The sequence below is a fragment of the Alligator sinensis genome, unplaced genomic scaffold (genome assembly GCF_000455745.1).
Source record: "Alligator sinensis unplaced genomic scaffold, ASM45574v1 scaffold196_3, whole genome shotgun sequence".
Classification (NCBI taxonomy): Eukaryota; Metazoa; Chordata; order Crocodylia; family Alligatoridae; genus Alligator; species Alligator sinensis.
The window spans coordinates 1546362-1565577 of NW_005842264.1; the positions used below are offsets into that span (position 1 = coordinate 1546362).

Genomic DNA, 19216 nt, shown 5'->3' on the forward strand with positions numbered 1-19216 from the left:
TATACCTTTGTGAATGACTTGGGTAAAGTGTGAGGTGATATGGGGGAGGGAAACTACAGAGAAACTATTTGAAATGCAATTAAGTACATAGGAAAATCAAGGGTACTGAATGCCATTGGTGAATGTTTATGGTTGTGATTATCCATTTCCATCAGAGTTACAGTCCATAGCACTGTTGGTTGATCTTTAACAACCCAAGTCAGAAAACAGGACACAGTTGTTCTCAAAGTTGTTCTTTGCAATAAAGAGTAAAGGGTTTTTCAAGGATAATGGCAACACCTATCAGTGGATTTTTAAAGGAATATTTTTAACATAAGAGCAAGCCCGTGCTTTAAGAAGGCATTACAGGACAGATCATGCCAGGCAGGCCTTGGCTGAGCCTGTTTTGGGATGGATCAGAGCCTCGTTATCCCACAGGGAGTTCTGGGAGGCTATGAGGGAGATGGTGCACATCACAGCTCTGAGGGAACACTACTGGTGTATAATGCCTTTAGGGTGGTGCAGCATGTGATATCCCACACCAGAATTCAGCTCGAGAGCCAGGTACAGAAATGGGAGGACAACAGCCCAGCCATCCTCCCCCCTTTTTAGGCTGGCTTGTCGACCACCGTGAAGGCTAACAGGGATATCTGAGACGTTTTTCCATGAGAAGAGCCATCTGTTCTCCTCGTTCTTTGATTCCTCTACTCTTTCTTCCCCATAGCTAGCACTGTCCTGATAAGGTTATGAATAGAATATCCAGCATATCACACCTTCAGAAGCTCTTGATGGTTTTTCAAGGCCACTGGATCATCAGTTCACTTGAGTGAAAAACCCCAGGTCCAATTGCACAACCTCCAGGCTGCTGACTTTCAAATGATGTTACCCACATCAAAACAGCTGGAGAAATGGCAAAACTCTTCACTGCAGTATCAGAAATGGATTCAGACAGAGCTAAGCAATTATACTGTAGAGATTAGTATTCAGGGATAGTTCTGGGTTACATTTTTCATCCTGATTGAAAGAGTTGTCCTTGCCTCCTCCTCTATGCAGCAGGCTTTTATTCTCCACCCTGGAGTATTGATGCTCAGGGGACAGAATGTGTCCTGACTTTAAATCTCTATTTACCACCATTACAGTCAAACAGAGCAGCCAAGGACTGCAGATCCTCCTATTTCTTCACAGGAACTAAAACATCTATTGAGAAGAGAGGAGAACAATTTTTTCAAGGAGACATTCCTTCAGCAGCTTCTCTCTTCAGAGGTGGAATAGTTTTATTTCATGTTTTTAACATGAAACTCAGGCACAGCTGCCTACCCCTGAAATGCTTGCTTTGCTAATAGAATGTGTTTTTAAAGCTTAATACTAGCTAATTAAGACAGACTCTATTGGTCTTCTTTGGACTAATAGAAATGGAACATGAATACAATTTGAAAATAGTTTATTAAGATGAAAACATGGTTAGTGAAAGTACTCATAAATAGTTTCTCCACTGTTGCCAATTTTTATAGAATCCATTAGGACAATAGGTCACTTGTAACTGTGTCTAATAACCATCTATGATACCTAATGGTGTGCTTATTGCTCATGTCTATAACATACATATAGCATGTATTAATCACTTTCCAACAGTTTTGTAATGAAATCTTAAAATATAACAATACATGGGATTATATATATGAAAGTTATGAAACAATGTATGAAAAATAAATAACAGAGAGTTATAATTCTTCCCTAGTTATTTAAACCCTTACCTAATGCTTACTGAAATGAATGACATGAGTCCCATAGATCAGAACAGATGTCGTATCATACACTTCTTTTACAGTTTGGATTGCTGGTTAATGGGGGGGGGGGGGGGGGGTTTTTTTTTTTGTGATGAGTTTAAAGGGGGGTGGGGGGAATTGTTTTGTTTTAAGGTTAAAGGGTAACTTTTGTTAACATTAAGCTTGCTAGTAATTAAAGATGCTTATCAAAACAGGGGCCAACGGTACTATAAGGCAGGGATGGCTCAACTTTCTAATCCTTCTAGCCGCAAACCAAAATCTCCACATAGTCACCATATTAAACCTTTGAGATGTGCATGGCCTAGAATCAATGATCTGTACTCAGCACCCCTCAATTTCTTTCTCCAGGAGTCGCACAGATTCCTGGGAGCCACAGTTTAGCCACACTTGTTAAATCTGTACTCATTTATAATGTGGTACAATCTCTGCTCTGAAGAGTTTACTATCTGTTTCTGCGGAAGGGGAACAGGTACAGAGACACATATTTAGAGCTTATAAATTCTACATGTTTTATAAAAACATATGTATTTGCCTACATGATTATGCTTTTTAAAAATATTTGAGTAAGACCATTGTCCTCATATATTCCTCATTCTGACTAAATTAACTGGCTTATTTCTGATTAAGCCCCTGACAGAGGTGGGTTTTCAGAAGACACTTGAAGGAGGAAAAAGTAGGGGATTTATGGAGAACTCAGTCTCTACTGTTTCCTAAATTCTCTGCAATAGAAACATTTTAACAGAGAAATCTTTAACTATGCCTGACCTGGAGGGATGGCAGATCTGGGTCCAAACTTTGCCCAGCCTCTTCTTTCTTGCCCCAGTACTAAACTCCCAATTCTGGGAAAATTTAAGTGAAGATGCAGAGCCAACTCTGTGGCTTTAGCACATCTTCTGTTCAGTGTTTCCACCAGTGTGACCCTTCTGTCCTTATAGAAAGGCAGAGTTCCCATCAAATGCAAAGGGGTTTTGCTTACAAATGGAGGCAGAAGGATTGGGCTCTCTGTAACAGCAGAAAACTGCTATCAATCACAGCTTCCATTCATTTCACACAGTCAAGGCTTTTTAAAATAAAGGATTAAGTGTTTCTTTAAACCTAACAATGTGAGGGTCCATTTCAAAGAAGCTGGAAGATTATTCCAGCTGTTTGGGTCTGTGAGCCTAAAAAAACCTAAGCCTCCCATAGTCAATTTAGCTCCAGACCCTTTGAAATGAATAGACTGGTTTAAGCAAAGGGCAGAGTTGCAGTTAGCATTGGAAAAAGGGACACAGAGTGATGCTGAAAACAAGTGACAAATGTTCATAAACCATAAAATAACCTTCAGGAAACACCAGGCTGTTGTTACGTTCCTAGCCACTGAACCTTTTCTGTTTTGTTTTGCTTACAGCTTTCCATCCTTTCTTAGGACTAATACTTGATAAATATACAGTGTGTTCTCCTCCCACTGTGGTTACACACCCAGCTGAAAAGCAGAAGTCTCTCCACTGGCATTGTTCTTACATTCTCCCAAGTTATCAGGAATAAAACAAAGAGTACAGCATGTTCCCAGCCGACTTGAGTACAGAACTTAAAAACATGTTTATGTGAAACCCGCAGAAGGCTTGGAGGGTTAGTCACTCAGCGTCATTCCCCTCCCCTCTGAGCCTGCTTGGAGAACTGCTTCAAAGTTTAAAGCCACAACACAGTGAACCCAGACTGTCTCCAATTTGTCTTTCTTAGGACCCAACTCTTGTAATACATAGATAATCACAAAATGAAAAGCATCCATTCATGTTATTTCTTCAAAAAAATAAATTCTGATACTCGGGGAATTCACTGGTTATTATGTAAGTGTTATAAGCTTACAAACCTAGGCTGTATATCTGTAACTTTTGCACTTTAAAGAAAGATGCACCTGTTGTACCCAGGGCATTTGCCTGATAGAAAGGATTTTTTTTCCATGCATCATGGAAACTGGGAAAGTTTTCAGAGATCTAGAGACAGGGTTTTGTGATCTTAAATGAGAACTGAAGTGTATATGATTCTTGGCTGCAGCATGGTAGGACCTGGGAGAACAACAAATGTGGGAGGCTTGGCCTATAATGAGAGAAGTATCTAGTTGGTGTGTCTGCATTGCATCCTTGTCATATTCAGTGCTCTTACTCCACTCACTTGTTTCCAGTCCCACATGGTAAATGTGGAAAAGCATAAGTGAAGACACTCTCCAGCACACCAGAGACCATGGTTTTGAGGGAACCATGGGCAGACACCCCTCAGGCAGCTTCACCAGTATGCGCTTTATGCAAGCAGGAGCAGGTGGATGAAACATAATCAAGTGTCCCTCTGGGATACACTCAGGATGATAAGTGACACTCAATGGGCATGACTACATGTGCAATTAATGTGCATGAATAAATTCTGGGGCTTATTGCCCCGGAGTTCATTGCTTCCACATGCTGCATCTGGGACTACAGCACATTGAGCTGGGCTGGAGCAGCCCCAGCCATCCTGGGGCTGCTCACCTCAGCTAAACTTGCTGTGGAGGGACTGGCTGGGGTATGACGGTGCTTCAGCATGAGGCTAGCTAGCAAGCAGCCCCCACACCGAAGCACCCTCAAACCCCAGCCAGGTGGGGCAGTGCCTACATGCATACTGCTGTGGAGTAAAAAACTCCACAGCAGGATAGTACTTGTACAAGCACTATCCTGCTGCAGAGTAAATTTGTTTACTTAAGCCTAATAGGGGAGCATGTTTAGATGCACAGCATTAACTGTGCAGCTAATTAGTCTACTGCACAGTGAACATATCATGTAGATGGTCCCAATGTCACTCAATAATGACCCCTCCTGGGGTGATGAACTTCTACCAGTACTACTAGGTACAGCCATTAGTTCTAAAAGGTGTTCCAGGTCTTCCAGTGGTCAGAGGGATAGAGGAGATTTGAAGAAGACAAGGAGATAAACAGGGAAATAAGATAAGCAAATGTATAGATGAACCAGCAATGTTTGGGAGCAGAATAACGAGGACAGGCAACTGGAGAAACTCAAGGGTAGGGATAAAGGGGGTTGCAATTCTATTCTGAAGGTAGGGTATACCCGGAGTTATAGCTTATGGTGGGAGCCTTGCATCATCACATTGTGGTGGAAGATACAAGGGCATATTTTTTAACCAAGTATTAATTTTTAAGTTACAGCCTGCCACTAAAAAATATCCATTCCAGCATTTGTCTTCACCTGCTTGGGCTGAGCAATGACTGTCAGTGTCAATAGCTACCCTCTGCTTCTGTTCAAAAGGGGAAAAAAAAGAAAATAGTTTCCAAGGTTTGTGAAACTTGTTAAGAAGAACTGGAAGGTTTAACCATATAAGTGAGAAGCAGCACAATTGCATCAGCACTTAAACTGAGAAAGCCGTTTCTCAGCTCAGGGATTTAAAACAATTAAACCTGCTTTTGTAAAATGAAGTGCCCATTGTGCCACAGAAACACCACAGCAATGATAGAGCACATTGTAGAACACATGAGTTGGCTTCCAGTGCATTAACATGGACAAAGATAGCTGTACCATTGGGCTGAGGGCAAGAGGATCAAGGATGAATAAGTGGAACATCATGAAGGAACAACAGAAAGGACACTTAACTGCAGGTGACACTGTTTGACAGCAGGATCAGTAAAATGAATAACGGGTTAGTGCTAAGGAAGCCAGAGGCAGTAAAAACCAATTGAGACCTGAACTGAACTTGACTGACTAATAGGGGGCACATAGCAAGCCAATGTCTTGATAGACCAGCTTTGTCTTAGACTATGATCACTCAGTAGAGGACCAGGAATGGACTAACATGGAAGATCAGAAGTAGAGTGAATTGTCCAATGTGGCCTATAGTTTGCACAGTGCTAGACTTAATTCAGGTCTTCCCATTTTTCACTTCTAGAAAAATGGTTATTAATATACTTAGACCTTATGTAGCATTTGAAAAATTCTATGTACTTCACACACATTCATTAAATGAGCATTCACATTTGTGAAAATTGTAAAAGTAATGTTTTAATCACTAGAATGCAATTTTCATTATAAGAAATGTATGCTGACAGGATATTATAAAACCAATTTACTGTTGTGTGAATGCCAACCCTCACAGCCCTGGCATCCTGTAGACGTGATCATGTGCTGCCCCCTTCTGTCCAAACAGCCCCCTTCTGTCCAAACACCTACTAACAAATAAAATGTCTAAAATAACAGAATTTTCCATACTTGCAGTTTCAGACAGGAGATTAAACACATTAGTTTCTTTTTTTTAAACAAATCACCTTTTTTCGATTTCATAATACTCAAAGGCTATTAGGTAACGCATGGAAATAGAGACAGCCTGCACTCCAAAAGTGAAGGGTAATATAGGGCCAGATCCTAAAACAGCCTGTGGGCACCTAAAATGTAGGTAAGGCAGAAATCATGCCCTGAAGTCTGAATGAGTGATCCACAAAAATGCCAACCATTTGGGGTACCTGAGAGTCTGTAGCTGTCTGAGATTTTACTATTAAATTGTTTAGACTTCTTAAGTTCTGCTACTGCAGACAACCAAAGACACTGCCATCTTATCCAAACTGCTCCTCTCACCACCAATCTCATATCTGAAGCCATTTCTGAATTCACAAAATAAGTATTCCTTGTCCCTAAGTCTGCTGAGAACCCCAATACTATGGGCATGCTTAAAATGTGCCCAATACACACTAACAGAAAAACTTCTTCACAGCCAGGGTGTCCAGACTATGGAATAAGCTCCTTCCAGAGGTGGTGCAATCGCCTACCCTGGAAATCTTCAAGAGGAGACTGGATGGTCATGTTGCTGAGGTCACCTGACCCCCAGTTATCTTTCCTGCTTGGTGCGGGGGGCTGGACCCAATGATCTTCCAAGGTCCCTTCCAGCCTTACAATCTATGAATCTATGAACAGCATCGAGTACACAAAGCGAAGCCACTGGAGCTACTTTGTTTTAAAAGCAGAGTGGGTGGTAAGACCATCACTAGCCTCTTTTTTTATGTAATAGCCTATTGGTTACAGCACTTTTCCATGAAAGACTGCAAATGTCAAGAGGCTGGCAGGAGAGCACAAGAGGAAGTATGCCCCTGCACTTCACTAATGAGGGCATTTACTTGGGAGAGGATGTCCTCAGCTCTGATCCTAGTTCCCTGAACTGTTCATGCATTTTATCCAGTGATGTTTTTGGTACAAAATGCCTATGTATTATAAGCTTTCTTGGTGGGTAAATACTCTAGGTACTAGAATTATTTGCTGACTGGCTATCTTTCTAAGTTATCTTTCTTGCAAACCTAGAACTAGATTCGTCCTCTGATGTATTTGCAACACTTAGTGATATGAATGTGAGAAATGCTGTTCTTAGTTACATTAGTTAATCATTTTTACACTGTATACACTATAAACACATCAATTATTTTATTTCATATTTACATCAAAGTAATGATATAATAAACCTCATTAATTAAGTTCAGTGATTTGTAGTTCTCATGCATAAAATATGACCCTTAATCCAGTGTATTTTACAGAAAACATGTAATATTATGGATATGTTAATCAATCAAATTATTCTGTTAAATAACCTATTGGACAACAATAAAAATAGATTTATTAAATTCCTAAATGAATTTCTAATCAAATCTAGAGAAAAATAATGAAGGAAATTTCTAGACCACTAACACTACAAAAGCCTTGAATGAGGTACTAGTATACACAGTACTCCACTTCTATCCATCTGTCTCTGGTCGACAGCACTCTCAACACTCTACTGGTTCACCACCATTGGTGTATTAGGAAACAAAAATAAATGTAAAATATATTATGTCCTTCCTTCTCAGACTGTAAAAGTAGCATGCTCAATTCTGTCAAACACTAGAACTGATTACATTTTCCTCAGTGGTGAACTTAGTCCTTAAATGCTGAGAAACAAAGGGTTTGAATTATGGCAGGGTTGACTCAGCTTAGTAGATAAATTTAGTTTAGTTGCCTGAGTCTTAAAGAGAAAATTTTAGGAGCTAAGGTCAGCTGTGCTCTGCATGGATGTCAAAATTTCTAGTGTATTCCTATTATTCATCTTCCCCCCCATTGCTCTACAGCAAGATATGTGCCTGTTGTCTGCCTGGGTGCTGCCCTCTACCCCAGTGGTGGCTGGATGTCAGTGATGTGTATATATATAGCGTTACCTGAATGTTCATGGCTTGCCAAATGCTTTACCACTCATGGATAAAAGCTGTTGTGCTAACATTACTACCGCTTTATTATCCTTCTGAGAATGTTGCCACACATTCATATTTTTGTTTGTTGCTGCTAAAATTGTAAGAATCGAATATTTATACCTTTGCTTTTTCCCCGCTTTGTCTCACACCAATTAGTTCTTGTGTAAGGTCAGATTGAACCGGTACAGAAAAGCTTAAAGATGTTTAGGTTCAAATGAATTATAACTGTACCTCCCCTCCCAGTTTTATTTCATGGTATTTTCAGGCAAGTAGCCACATGTGTAATGCATTTTTTCCAAAGTATAAAGTGTGAAGCTATTCACAGTGGCAATTGACAAAGCCATATCAATTACATTGTTGCAAGGCTCTAATACATCAGTATTTGAGTACTTAGCAAGGGTCCTATCAACCCCATGGTCAGTCCTTGCTTTAAATAGCAGCACATAAGTCTATCAGCAATGTAAATACCATAAAACACTCCTGATCTTCTTTCAGAATCTTTAATTGTAGTTCAGCTATAATGCTTAGGGTGCCCACACAGCATTAAGAGCAACTCAAAAATGCCATATGCTGTTATGATAAAATCAAACATTGTTAGAATACATAATATACATCTTCACCTTTCCTCTTTGTATGTTACAAAGCTTGAGTTACACTTAGTAAAGGGGTCACAAACACATTTCTGAGCAGCAAGACAGTTGAGTGTGACATTTACTTTATATAGCAATCTTTTATGACCCACTCATTGCCTGTACTAGAAGTCCCTGCCGCTCTACAAATAGAGACTGTGGTAGATCTTTCCAGTGCCTTCATATAATTCTTAGAGAGGTTAAAGTGTCAGACTCTAGCCAGGCTTTGGCAGCACTGCTAATAGCATGTTCCGTTCTGTCATTTAACAGAAGAGCAGACTGTGGTGAGTCCAAGGGGATTCTACTTCTATATTCTCAAAGTAAATGGAAATATAGCTGTTTCCAGCCAGTCTGCACTTCACAACACTTCAGAAAAGCAGCAGTGTACCATCAAGAGCTCTGTAAATGTGCTGAAAAGCTAGTGTCTGTCTGGTTTCTCTGCGTTCCACAGATTTTAATAGCATAAACCATATAACACCCTGGACTATTTCATTCTCTCTTCCAGTCTTAAAGGCTAAGTGTTGTGTATGCATTTTACAGAAGTTTGTTCCAGAAGGAAACCAACTTTGTCAAAAGTCTTACCTAAATTTGAAATAATAGTGGCAGGAAAAGTGGCTAAAATATAAATGAGCTGAACTCTGTGATAATGAAAGAGAAGCTTTTCCTGTCTTCCCCAACACAAGAGCCAAAGATCTCTTACTATTTTAGGTAGAAGGCATGCAGGGTGGCACCTTTAGGTTGAGGTTACACGTTACATTTAGACCAAACTAAAGGCGCTTAAAATGCAAGTATCCGCACATGAAATGTCATTAACTTGTGCTCCAAGCATCTCAAAGCTACGTAGCTTTAGGCAAGGGTTAACTATGGATGGTGCTACCTAGCTCATGTTAGGGTAACTTCAGTCTGCTCCATGGAGATAAAATGAGCAATCTGTAATCCTCCAGCATCCCAGGATGCACTCTCCCCACCTACACCACCACCCAGAACAGTGATGGCTCCTAGCCATGCCCCTACTTGCCAGAGCTGTAGTGGTGAGTCAGAGCTGTGCCAGCAAGAAATAGTATTAACCCTTAATGTATGACTTCTCACAACACGTTCTAATTTTAACACCACTTCACATTCCGCAGATTTGGTGTGGTCTGTGGAACCCAGACCACACCAAAGCGTTATGTGTAACTTCATCCATTGTTAAAAACAAACTGATTCAGAGAGGCTTGAACATTTGTTAACAATAGCCTACTTCAGTAAAAAGAGAAGACTTTATACTGAAGGGAAAGGAATAAGGGGAGGGGAGGCTGCCAAGAGAGGTAATATTGAGTTGTTTATCTTAACTGAGATGAACAAGGCAGTTAATACCAGAGTAAACAGCTAGTTCAGGTAATAAGATAAGAATCCATAGTCCCTGCTGAGACCATAGTTGATATAATCCAGTCTATGGATGATTTCTTGTTCCACAATTTCATGCTCCACCTGGGGTATTTTTAAAGTTTTTTTTGTTTGTTTGTTTAAAGAATGTCCAAGAAGGTTAACATGTTCTGTCATGGGCTTTTATATTTCTGGTACTGATGTTGAATCAGTTTCCATTCTGTAGTTTCTATAGGGATTGTCCCATCTAGCCAATGTAGAAAGCAGAGAGGTACTATAAGCAGGTGATGCTGGAGAAGCAGGTGAAAGAACCACTGCCCAGTAATGGTGTCACCTGCATTGATGAGGCGTACAAATGGCATCTGGGTTTGTAGCAAAGCCTGGTGGCTTAATGAGAATTGGAATGGGGTACTCTATTGCCTGTGAACCATCATTTGAGGTTGTGAGGCTACCTGTAAGCTAGGACAGACTTCTTCCCCGAAACTAAGCTAAGATGGCTGTCATTTTCCAACAGGAATAGAAGTCCTTAATGAGTAGTATTTTAGGTATGTCCAACATCCACTCCAAGATAGCCTCAAAGTTGCTGCCTTCTGAGATCTACATGAATTCATACTAAGATAAGTTAAGTTGAGTTTCTGTTAAACTCTGTGGCTAGCTATAAAATTCTGGCATGGGAAAGTAAGGGAACTGATTATTAGAGTTGGTTGAAGTATTTCTGACTAAAAAAAAAACTTGCTTAACCCAAAACATTTAGTGAAAAGATTTGGTGGTCAGAGCTGAAAAATTCTGCTCTGACTCAGAGCAAGAGCTAAGATGTGGACCTCCCATATCATTAGCTACACATGCACATGCATGCATATGTGCACAGGTATACACACACACACACACACACAAACAAACTCCATTTTCCCCAATCTAAAATCAATGCAGTTCTGTTCCTACAAAAATATTCAATATGTTCCAGTTACATTGTAATGAAGAACCAAATTTCAAAATGTTGAAGGCTGCTGTGAAATGTCCCCTTCCCCCTACTCTACAGAAGTGATACTAAAGACCAAGACACACTGAAATACCTACTTAAGTATTTGGTTGTCCATCCTAAATAGGTGGTAAAGGTGTTGGGCTCAGTCATAGGTTTGAGACCTGTATCCTGAACTAGAAAAACATGACATGGAAAAAAAGGCTAGAGAAAAACGCATTCCTGAATGTACCTAGACAGACTTTCATGTCAAAGACTCCCTGCTCCCCTGACTTATATTGTATGGATGAGTCAATGGGGGCCCAAGCAGATAGAAGTATTCACCCACACAGAGCCATTTGAAAATCAAGGCTCTGATAAGTCAATAATTGTTACACAAGTGCCCTATGAATCCACCCTTTCCTCCTTAAATGCTAGGGACTAAATCCTACTCCACATCACCATCTAGAGTGAGGGAATTGGTACAACCACTTGAAGAGTTCCAGTTCTGCCCAGGATTATTTAAGCAGCAGTGGCATTAAGGTCCCAGCAGGGCCACTAGATGGGTTATCAGGAAGCCAGCTGCTCTCCCTCCCTTCCCATCCCTTGTGGGGGGTGGGGGGAGCAAAGGACTGTGGGATACTGGATGTTCTAGAGACCCCTGTAGTATTACATATAGCATGTAGTCCTGCAAAACATAGCCCTACGAAGACGTTTTTCATTAAAAGTGACAATATTCTGTGGCACTTTGAGCATCTTTGTAGTGTTACAAACAGCTTGAATGGATGCCAATTCACTTTTTGTAGGAGTGTTATAAATGCAATGCCTGACCATAGCTTCAGTGCATAACAGATGGAATAAAATCCAGCCCTTGATTTCTCCTGAAATGAGCACTTACAAAATAGTTGGTGACAGAAAAATCATGATCTATATCTAACCAGATGCACTTTAAACATCCCTACTCACTCCTTTATCTTCCACCATACTCTTAATAGAGTATGTTCACTATATATCTCTGGTCAAGCAGTGGTCAGATTTGTAGTCCAGTTTCTGTTTGAATGATAAATTGGTGACATAGACACTGTCTTTTCTTCATGTAATTTGCTGTGCATTGGTAGTCCCTTCTGGAACAGCAGTAGAAACAATAGCAGCGGTAGGCAACCACTTATCTTAATAAAATATGAGTTCTGAAATAATGCAGTATATTTATTCACTTGTGGTACATTCATTGTTCTCTGACCCTCCCACCACAATGACCTCAATGCTGTTTTATACAATGTGAATCGGCTCCAAAATTGGCTCCTTATGTTTGATATCTTAAACCCAGTGCTTTCACAGTGTTTGAGTAGGTGCCAATATCAAAAGAATATTCTGTGCTAAGCATGAACTTCAAAGGTTTTTAAGAAAAGACTTTATATGTGGTTAGAAAAGACTTTAGTGATGGTTAGATAGTCAAGAGAATTAGCAAGAATTTACCAAGGTTTTAGGCTACCATTTCCCCAAGTATCTGGAGTTGCTGCTTTGTAGTCTCTTCCTTCTGATCACAGTACGGTGTCACAATAGGCACTAGACAAGCAGCATTATCAGTAATGGCCCCAGTAGGTAGTGACAAGCTGACCTGGGTTCATTTTCAGGTTCATCACCATCAGACCTAAATGCTGATCAAATATGAATCATTAAAAAAAAACAACAAAAAACTTCAGAGAAAAATGCAGTCCTGAATGCAGCTAGACAGACTGTCCTCAAAGACTCCCTGTTCCCTGACCTACATCATGTGGATGAGTCAAAGGAGCCCACACAGATAGAAGTGTACACCAACACAGAGACATTACAAAATCAAGGGTCTGAGTTCATAAATTTTACAAAAGTGCCCTATAAAAGACATGTCTGTATTAATGTAGATAATGAAACGATTGCCACCTACCATCCCACAAGAACATGCATTTCCTACATGCTGCTGTTATCCATTGCAAATGGGTAATGATCCAAATGCAGCGCTTAATATGCAATTTTTATAAGAATGATGACTGAAGATTGTTTTCCTCTGATTCTTGTCCATTGTAAGTCACATATTGTGATATCTGCCCCTAGTGTGCAAGTGCTTACATCCTAGGGAAAAAAAGCATAATCTAGCCTTCATGACTCGAAACTATAGATATTCTAGTTAGGCTGTTGTTTGTGATAGAGACTTTTGTAATATACATGTATCTCTGCTGGGAAGCCAAATGGGAAAAGCAACTCCTTTCACATAAGCCACCACTAAGCCATTGAAAAGCAATCATTTGTCATATAGACCATGCCCTCACAAACTTCAGGTGAACAGCTTTACCTCCTTTTCCTGCCACGGTGCCACCCAGCACCATTCTGTTCACTGAGGCTTCATTTCTAACATTATGTAAGAATGGGCATTTGTGTGACAATTGGCAAGTTCTAGGAATTTCAGGAAATTAGAATAAACAATAAAGGGTAATGTCTAAACTAGATACAAAAATCAACCAAGTTCAGGTACCACTGTGACTTGGGAGTTTCCAGCAAGTGTGTAGAAGGGCAGAATGGAAAAAAAAGAAATGAACAAACTCCTGGAATGGTATAAGGTAACAAATAATAACGTTCATTTGCCATTGTTTTTTCTAACCAGGAAAGTAATTAAAGCGAATCAATCAGTTTCTTATGTGATAGTGATGTTTTTCACATCTTGTAAATTCCTATGACTATAATCAACCTGATCCTACTGTGTTCCCTGTCAGCTACCACAATGGCTGTAATCTGGCACCTGCTTGGTACAAAGCTTAGTACTGGGGCTGTGTGCCCACAGAATAAAAAATAAGTGTGTGTACTGCAAAGAAGGAAGAAAGGAGGGAATTGAGGAGCAGTGGTGACAGCCCTTTTTCTTCTCTCTCAGCAAGGCAGCCCTAACTATGACAGGTCAAAAAAACTCCTATTGTTCTGCCTTAGACCTCCCCCTTCCAGATGTAGAATTTAAGTTCCATAACCAACTAAAACAGAAATGCATTTTAAATAAAATAATTTAAAATAAAATAAAATTCTGTCTTTTTCTTACTAAAGTACTTGGGTCAAACAAGAAATTACTTTAATAGTAAAGGCCCACCCAGTGACAGATTTATACATAATCTTGTTTTTTAAAAATGAGTCTATCTTACACCTTTTATTGCAAATTCTTTCTCTGATGTTCATTTGGCACAGATATCATTCCTTTTAAAGCTTTATTTTTAGACAACATAATATTTGCAGTTCTTCTTTCAAACTCTAATGCTCTCTGAGGCAAATTTCAGCCATTTTCTTCTCTGTGGGGCTACATCACACAGGTTATTCAGATGGTAGGTAAACAGAACAGAACACTGAAAAAGACTGCTCACCTAAGTGCTATTCTGTGAAAGGGTTAATGATAACTCAGTATCTTTGAGACTTTTCAAAAATCATTGGTTAACTTAAATGAGTAAGGATGCCAACAGACTCTCACTAGAACGTGCATAGTTATCATTTTATTCACAAGGGGAATATATTTAATAGTCATCATTGTTCACTATATAGTTCTTTGCTAGAAGCAGAAAATACTAAATAACAACCAAAGTTACAGTTTGACTGCATGTAAACAAGCCAGCATTCCCAGTTTCTCCTGTAGCACAGAGCCAAAGCTCCCACTCATTCACAATAGATGAAAGGAAAGTTATTCAGGCTAATGCTTTTTTAATTAGGCCTACAGTAAAGACACCTTCAAATATATAATTCAGGCATTTGGAAGCTGGGAACTTATTGCAGTAGCTTAAGGTAACTTAGTCATTTGACCTAAGTACTTTAATAATTAGTCCGTATTTATACTGTTTTTCTATTATGAAGGTGCTTTAAAATATTAACAAACTAGCAAAATGTCTCTTTAAGAGATTACTCATAGATTTTGCAGATGTAGCAATTGGGGCCAAGAAACTAGGTACCTTGTCCCTTCTTCTATCTCTGGAAAATGTCCAGCATGTAATGGGATCGGTTGCACAGAAATAATGCTAAGAGTCAGAGGTGCAACTGGACCTTGGGATTCCTGTGTTACCATGTTCCCTTTTGTTTCCAGTCTAAAATGATTGGTAAAACCCAGGGTGATTGAAACAAACCGACAAAATCAGGATTTGCTGTATTTGTAGGTCATGTTACTACTGTCCATACTGTAACATAGTGTGCTCTCACTCTGCCATAGAATCCATCTGGTTATCCTGGGGTGAAGAGAATGAATACAATCAGAAGTAGCAACTTCCTGCAGAGAGCATAGCCAGGAAAAACCGCCATCTCCCAAGTAGTCCGTAGCCTGTTGTTATAGAGTGCTTATCATCAAAGTGCTTCAGTGACTTGAATTAATTAATTTTCATGACACCCTGTCAGACAAGGATTATTTTCCCATTGTCACAGGTAGAGAAACTGAAGCAAAGGGAATAATAGAGTACTTACTGAGATACCTGCAACTTACTGAGCCACCTGGCCTAGTGCTCTGTACTACAATACTGCTCCAGAGCTAAGAAGCCCTATTTCTAAGGAGAGCTAATTAGCTGGGGTGCCTGATCATACTGCTTCCAGTTCTAGATCTAGAGCACAAATTGTTAACTTAAGCTACCTCTACACAAGCGTTTTGTGCCTTTATAGACATAACTGTAGGCCAGGAACAGACATTACATTTTTACCAGTATAAATGATTGGAAACAGATCTATATGTGTAACAGAAGAGAAATTTGGTGCACACAGACTGGTTTAAAAATGGCAGAACCCAGTTAAGTTCCCACCACCCCACACCCCCAAGGGTGAATGTATCTTCTGTTTGCTAGCAATTTAAACTACACCACTTACAGAAAAACACACTTCCGCCTTGGGCTTTGTGACTGTCTGTACCTAGCCTTAGGGCATTTTAACACATGTGAGTGCTGCAATGCTAGGTGCTCTGAAAAGTTATATAATTGGCAAAATGCACGTCAGCGCTGAGAAAATGGCAGCAGCAGGCTTTTGAACTAAATCACATAGAAGGTGCTTTAGTTCAAAAGTGCATTGCCACCATTTTCTGTGCACTGCGCATTTCGCCGCTTATACAACTGCATGAGGCACAACACAGTGCACATCAGCTCGCATGTAGAGCAGACACGATTAATTGAGTCTGCTCCGAAGCGGTGGATCTCTGGCACATCGCAGGATGAAAAGGTATGTGTATAAACATGGGCAACTGGTACCTCCTGACTCTGGGGGGCACCAGCAGGCAACTGCTGACCGGGGGGGGCTCCCCCCCAGTGGCTGATCACTGACCGATGGAGAACACACCTCCATTGTACAGGTTTTGTGAACAATGCCAGGCAGACCTGTCCAACTGGAGGCTCATGTTAACACTTCGGGGTCTTGCCTGAATTCCCACCTAGCTGCTACTGCCCCCACCACTCCAGTAGCATAGGTGACTAGAGTGTCCAGGCTCTCCCACCCTCCTCCTGCTTCCGCTTCCTGCCTCCACTTTTGGGGTCATGGTGGGGTGGGACTGTGCAGTGGGAGGCCCCTGCACATATGGCAAGGAGAAATCTGAGCTGCCCACGCCACAAGAGTGGAGCTGTGCATATGTGGCTAGGAGTGAGTCCATGCTGCTCCTGTGGCAGAGGAAAGCCAGGCTGCCCAGCTTCCCAGGCAATACACACAACGAGGGACCCCTGCAATCTGTGCCCCATGTGACTTGCAGCCCCCCTCTCCCCCCACATACCCACAGTCCAGAATTGGGACAGCTCTGATGTATGAGATACAAGCATGAATCTTAGTACAGAGTAGTATGAAAGAGGCAAGGATTTTTGTGGCTGATATCTTTTATTAGACCAACTGCATGGTTGGGATAAACTTAGACAAGCTACCCAACCATACAGTTGGTCCAATAAAAGATATCACCAACAAAAATCCTTCCCTCACATATCTCCAGGACCTTAACAGCTACAACATCACTCCAATACTATCAATACATACAAATATTAATTTTAATACTGCTAATCTTTTTTTGTTTGCTTTATTCTCACAATAATGTAATTAAAATGAACCATATTATGATGACAAAGAATATTATGATATGATACATAGCACAGTTGACAATACACTAACATCTGTTTCAGTGTAGAGCCACATGAAAGTATCTTGAAAATACTGTCTTGCAGTTTATGGGTATGATTCAAAGCCCTTGGCTGGTTTCCTCCTCGGAAAAGAGTTAGCTGGCCTTTATAAAAGGGAGAGATTTTTCTGTTGCTACTCTTTTTCTTCTTCCTAAGATGGTTGGTGAATATTATACTGATAAAATATAGAAAAGCAGTGTGTATTGAAAATTTGGAAAGGCTTCCAAAGGGGGATATCCCATAGGCAGTATAATAGTAATTGAAGAGAAAAGGAAGAAGCCCTGTTCTACCAAAGTATTGACATATATATTACAGACAGCAATCCTGCCTTGGCACTGATTGATAAGACAGCTTTAAAAGCCTTTCCTAGCACTATATCTATTGTGCAAATATTTAATTGTAGACTCCTCAGAGCTACTGGGAAAAAGTTCTAGTGGTTAGACTGAGACTAACCAGTAAACCCCAATCTGTTCCTAAGCCAAGCAGCAGTTGGTTGTAAGTAGAACCTTTGCAGAAGGGTTTTTGTTGTTTTGTTTGGTTTTTGCCAAGATCTCTGGCTTGCCTTCTACATTTGTGGAGGTCCACAGATTTCTGTCACAAATAAAATTGCTGAGCTTTTCTGATGAGGCTTAATACACTATTCCTTCTGGCTCCAAAAGTAAATACTTCTTCAATGAAGGTGGAATGGTAAGTAAAGGGACTCCTCTGTGGCATCTTTTGAATAATGTCCCTCGAATAGCACATCTACATAAATGCATGAGTGACCGTGGTGAGTTGCTGCACACATTGAATAGAGAGTTATAGAAATCCTGGTGCCTCTGCAAAGCAAAAAAAAAATGTGTTTTTGGTTAATAAGTATATTTATTGTGTGTAATAGTTTAAAGTGGAGATTTGGAAGATTCTTGGATAAACAGTTGCCTGTGAATGAGGAGGCCCAGGAGATCTTTTCCAGTCATATGTTTCTTATTCACACACCTGGCAAATCCAGAAACAAATCATTTAGAACCTTCTCTTTATTTCTACGAGCAGCCCATTTTAGAACATACTCAATTTGTTCATCTGGATTAGTGTCTCAGAAGCCTTATCTGTAATCATAACCACTTTTCTTTGTCTGGGCAGATACGAGAGGGATACAAACTTTGTGCTATTAGTCAATAGTATATTTTAAAGGCTTACCTCAAAGACATCATTAGGTATAGCAGCTTTCCACTTGGACGTTGATTTGATGTGCTCATATGAATTGATGACAACTTCAACAGCTTTTGGGTGGGAATGACAGGCCTGCAACACCTGCAAGAGGGAATATACACTGATGATTACATTTCAGTAGCAGTTACAGGTCCCAGCTGAGATGGTGCCCTATTGCATCGGGTACTGTGCAAAGCCATAATAAAAGACAATCACTGAGAGACAAATAAAGGTGGGAGAAAGAAAGAAAATGGCTGCCCCACATCAGAGCAGATCAGTTCCAGAGTCTGGGAGTAGAAATAACTGTCTCTCAGTCCCCAGTCAACAGCCCTGGCTATTGGACCATACCAGGGTTGGACTCATGAATGCAAATGTGACCAGTGGGGTCCCCCAAGGCTCTGTCCTTGGATCCATATTGTTCAACATCTTTATTAATGATGTAGAAATTGGAGTCAGAGGCAGACTGGCTAAGTTTGCTGATGACACCAAACTCTGGGGCAAAGCATCCACACCTGAAGGCAGGAGGGCGATCCAGGCTGACCTGGACAGGCTCAGCAAATGGGCGGACATGAACCTGATGGTGTTTAACACTGAAAAATGCAAGGTTCTCCACTTTGGTAGGAAAAACCTGCAGCATCCTTATAGGCTTGGCAGTGCTATGCTGGCTAGCACTACAGAAGAAAGACTTGGGGGGTCATCATTGACCACAAGATGAACATGAGCCTGCAGTGCAATGCTGCAGCTAGTAAAGCGAGCAAAATGCTGGCTTGCATCCATAGATGCTTCTCAAGCAAATCCCGGGACGTCATTCTCCCCTTGTACCCAGCCTTGGTGAGGTTGCAGCTGGAGAACTGCATCCAGTTTTGGGCCCCACAATTCAAAAAGGATGTGGAGAAGCTTGAGAGAGTCCAGAGAAGAGCCACGCGCATGATCAGAGGTCAGGAAAACAGACCTTACAA

At 40.6% G+C, this 19216-nt stretch overlaps 1 protein-coding gene across 4 annotated transcripts in view; it reads right to left on the minus strand.

Annotated features, from left to right (window-relative positions):
* Nucleotides 1-6620: 6620 nt before the first annotated feature.
* ASB4 (ankyrin repeat and SOCS box containing 4) overlaps nt 6621-19216 on the minus strand; it is a 28569-nt gene continuing 15973 nt past the window's right edge. Inside the window, exons 4-5 of one of the 4 annotated variants that reach the window (XM_025209022.1) lie at nt 18246-18359; nt 6621-12599 (exon numbers count right to left, since the gene is read on the minus strand). In XM_025209022.1, the coding sequence (XP_025064807.1) occupies nt 12525-12599; nt 18246-18359 (189 nt within the window). In that variant the 3' untranslated portion in view covers nt 6621-12524. The other 3 variants (XM_025209024.1, XM_006027743.3, XM_025209023.1) reach the window with 3 other exon arrangements.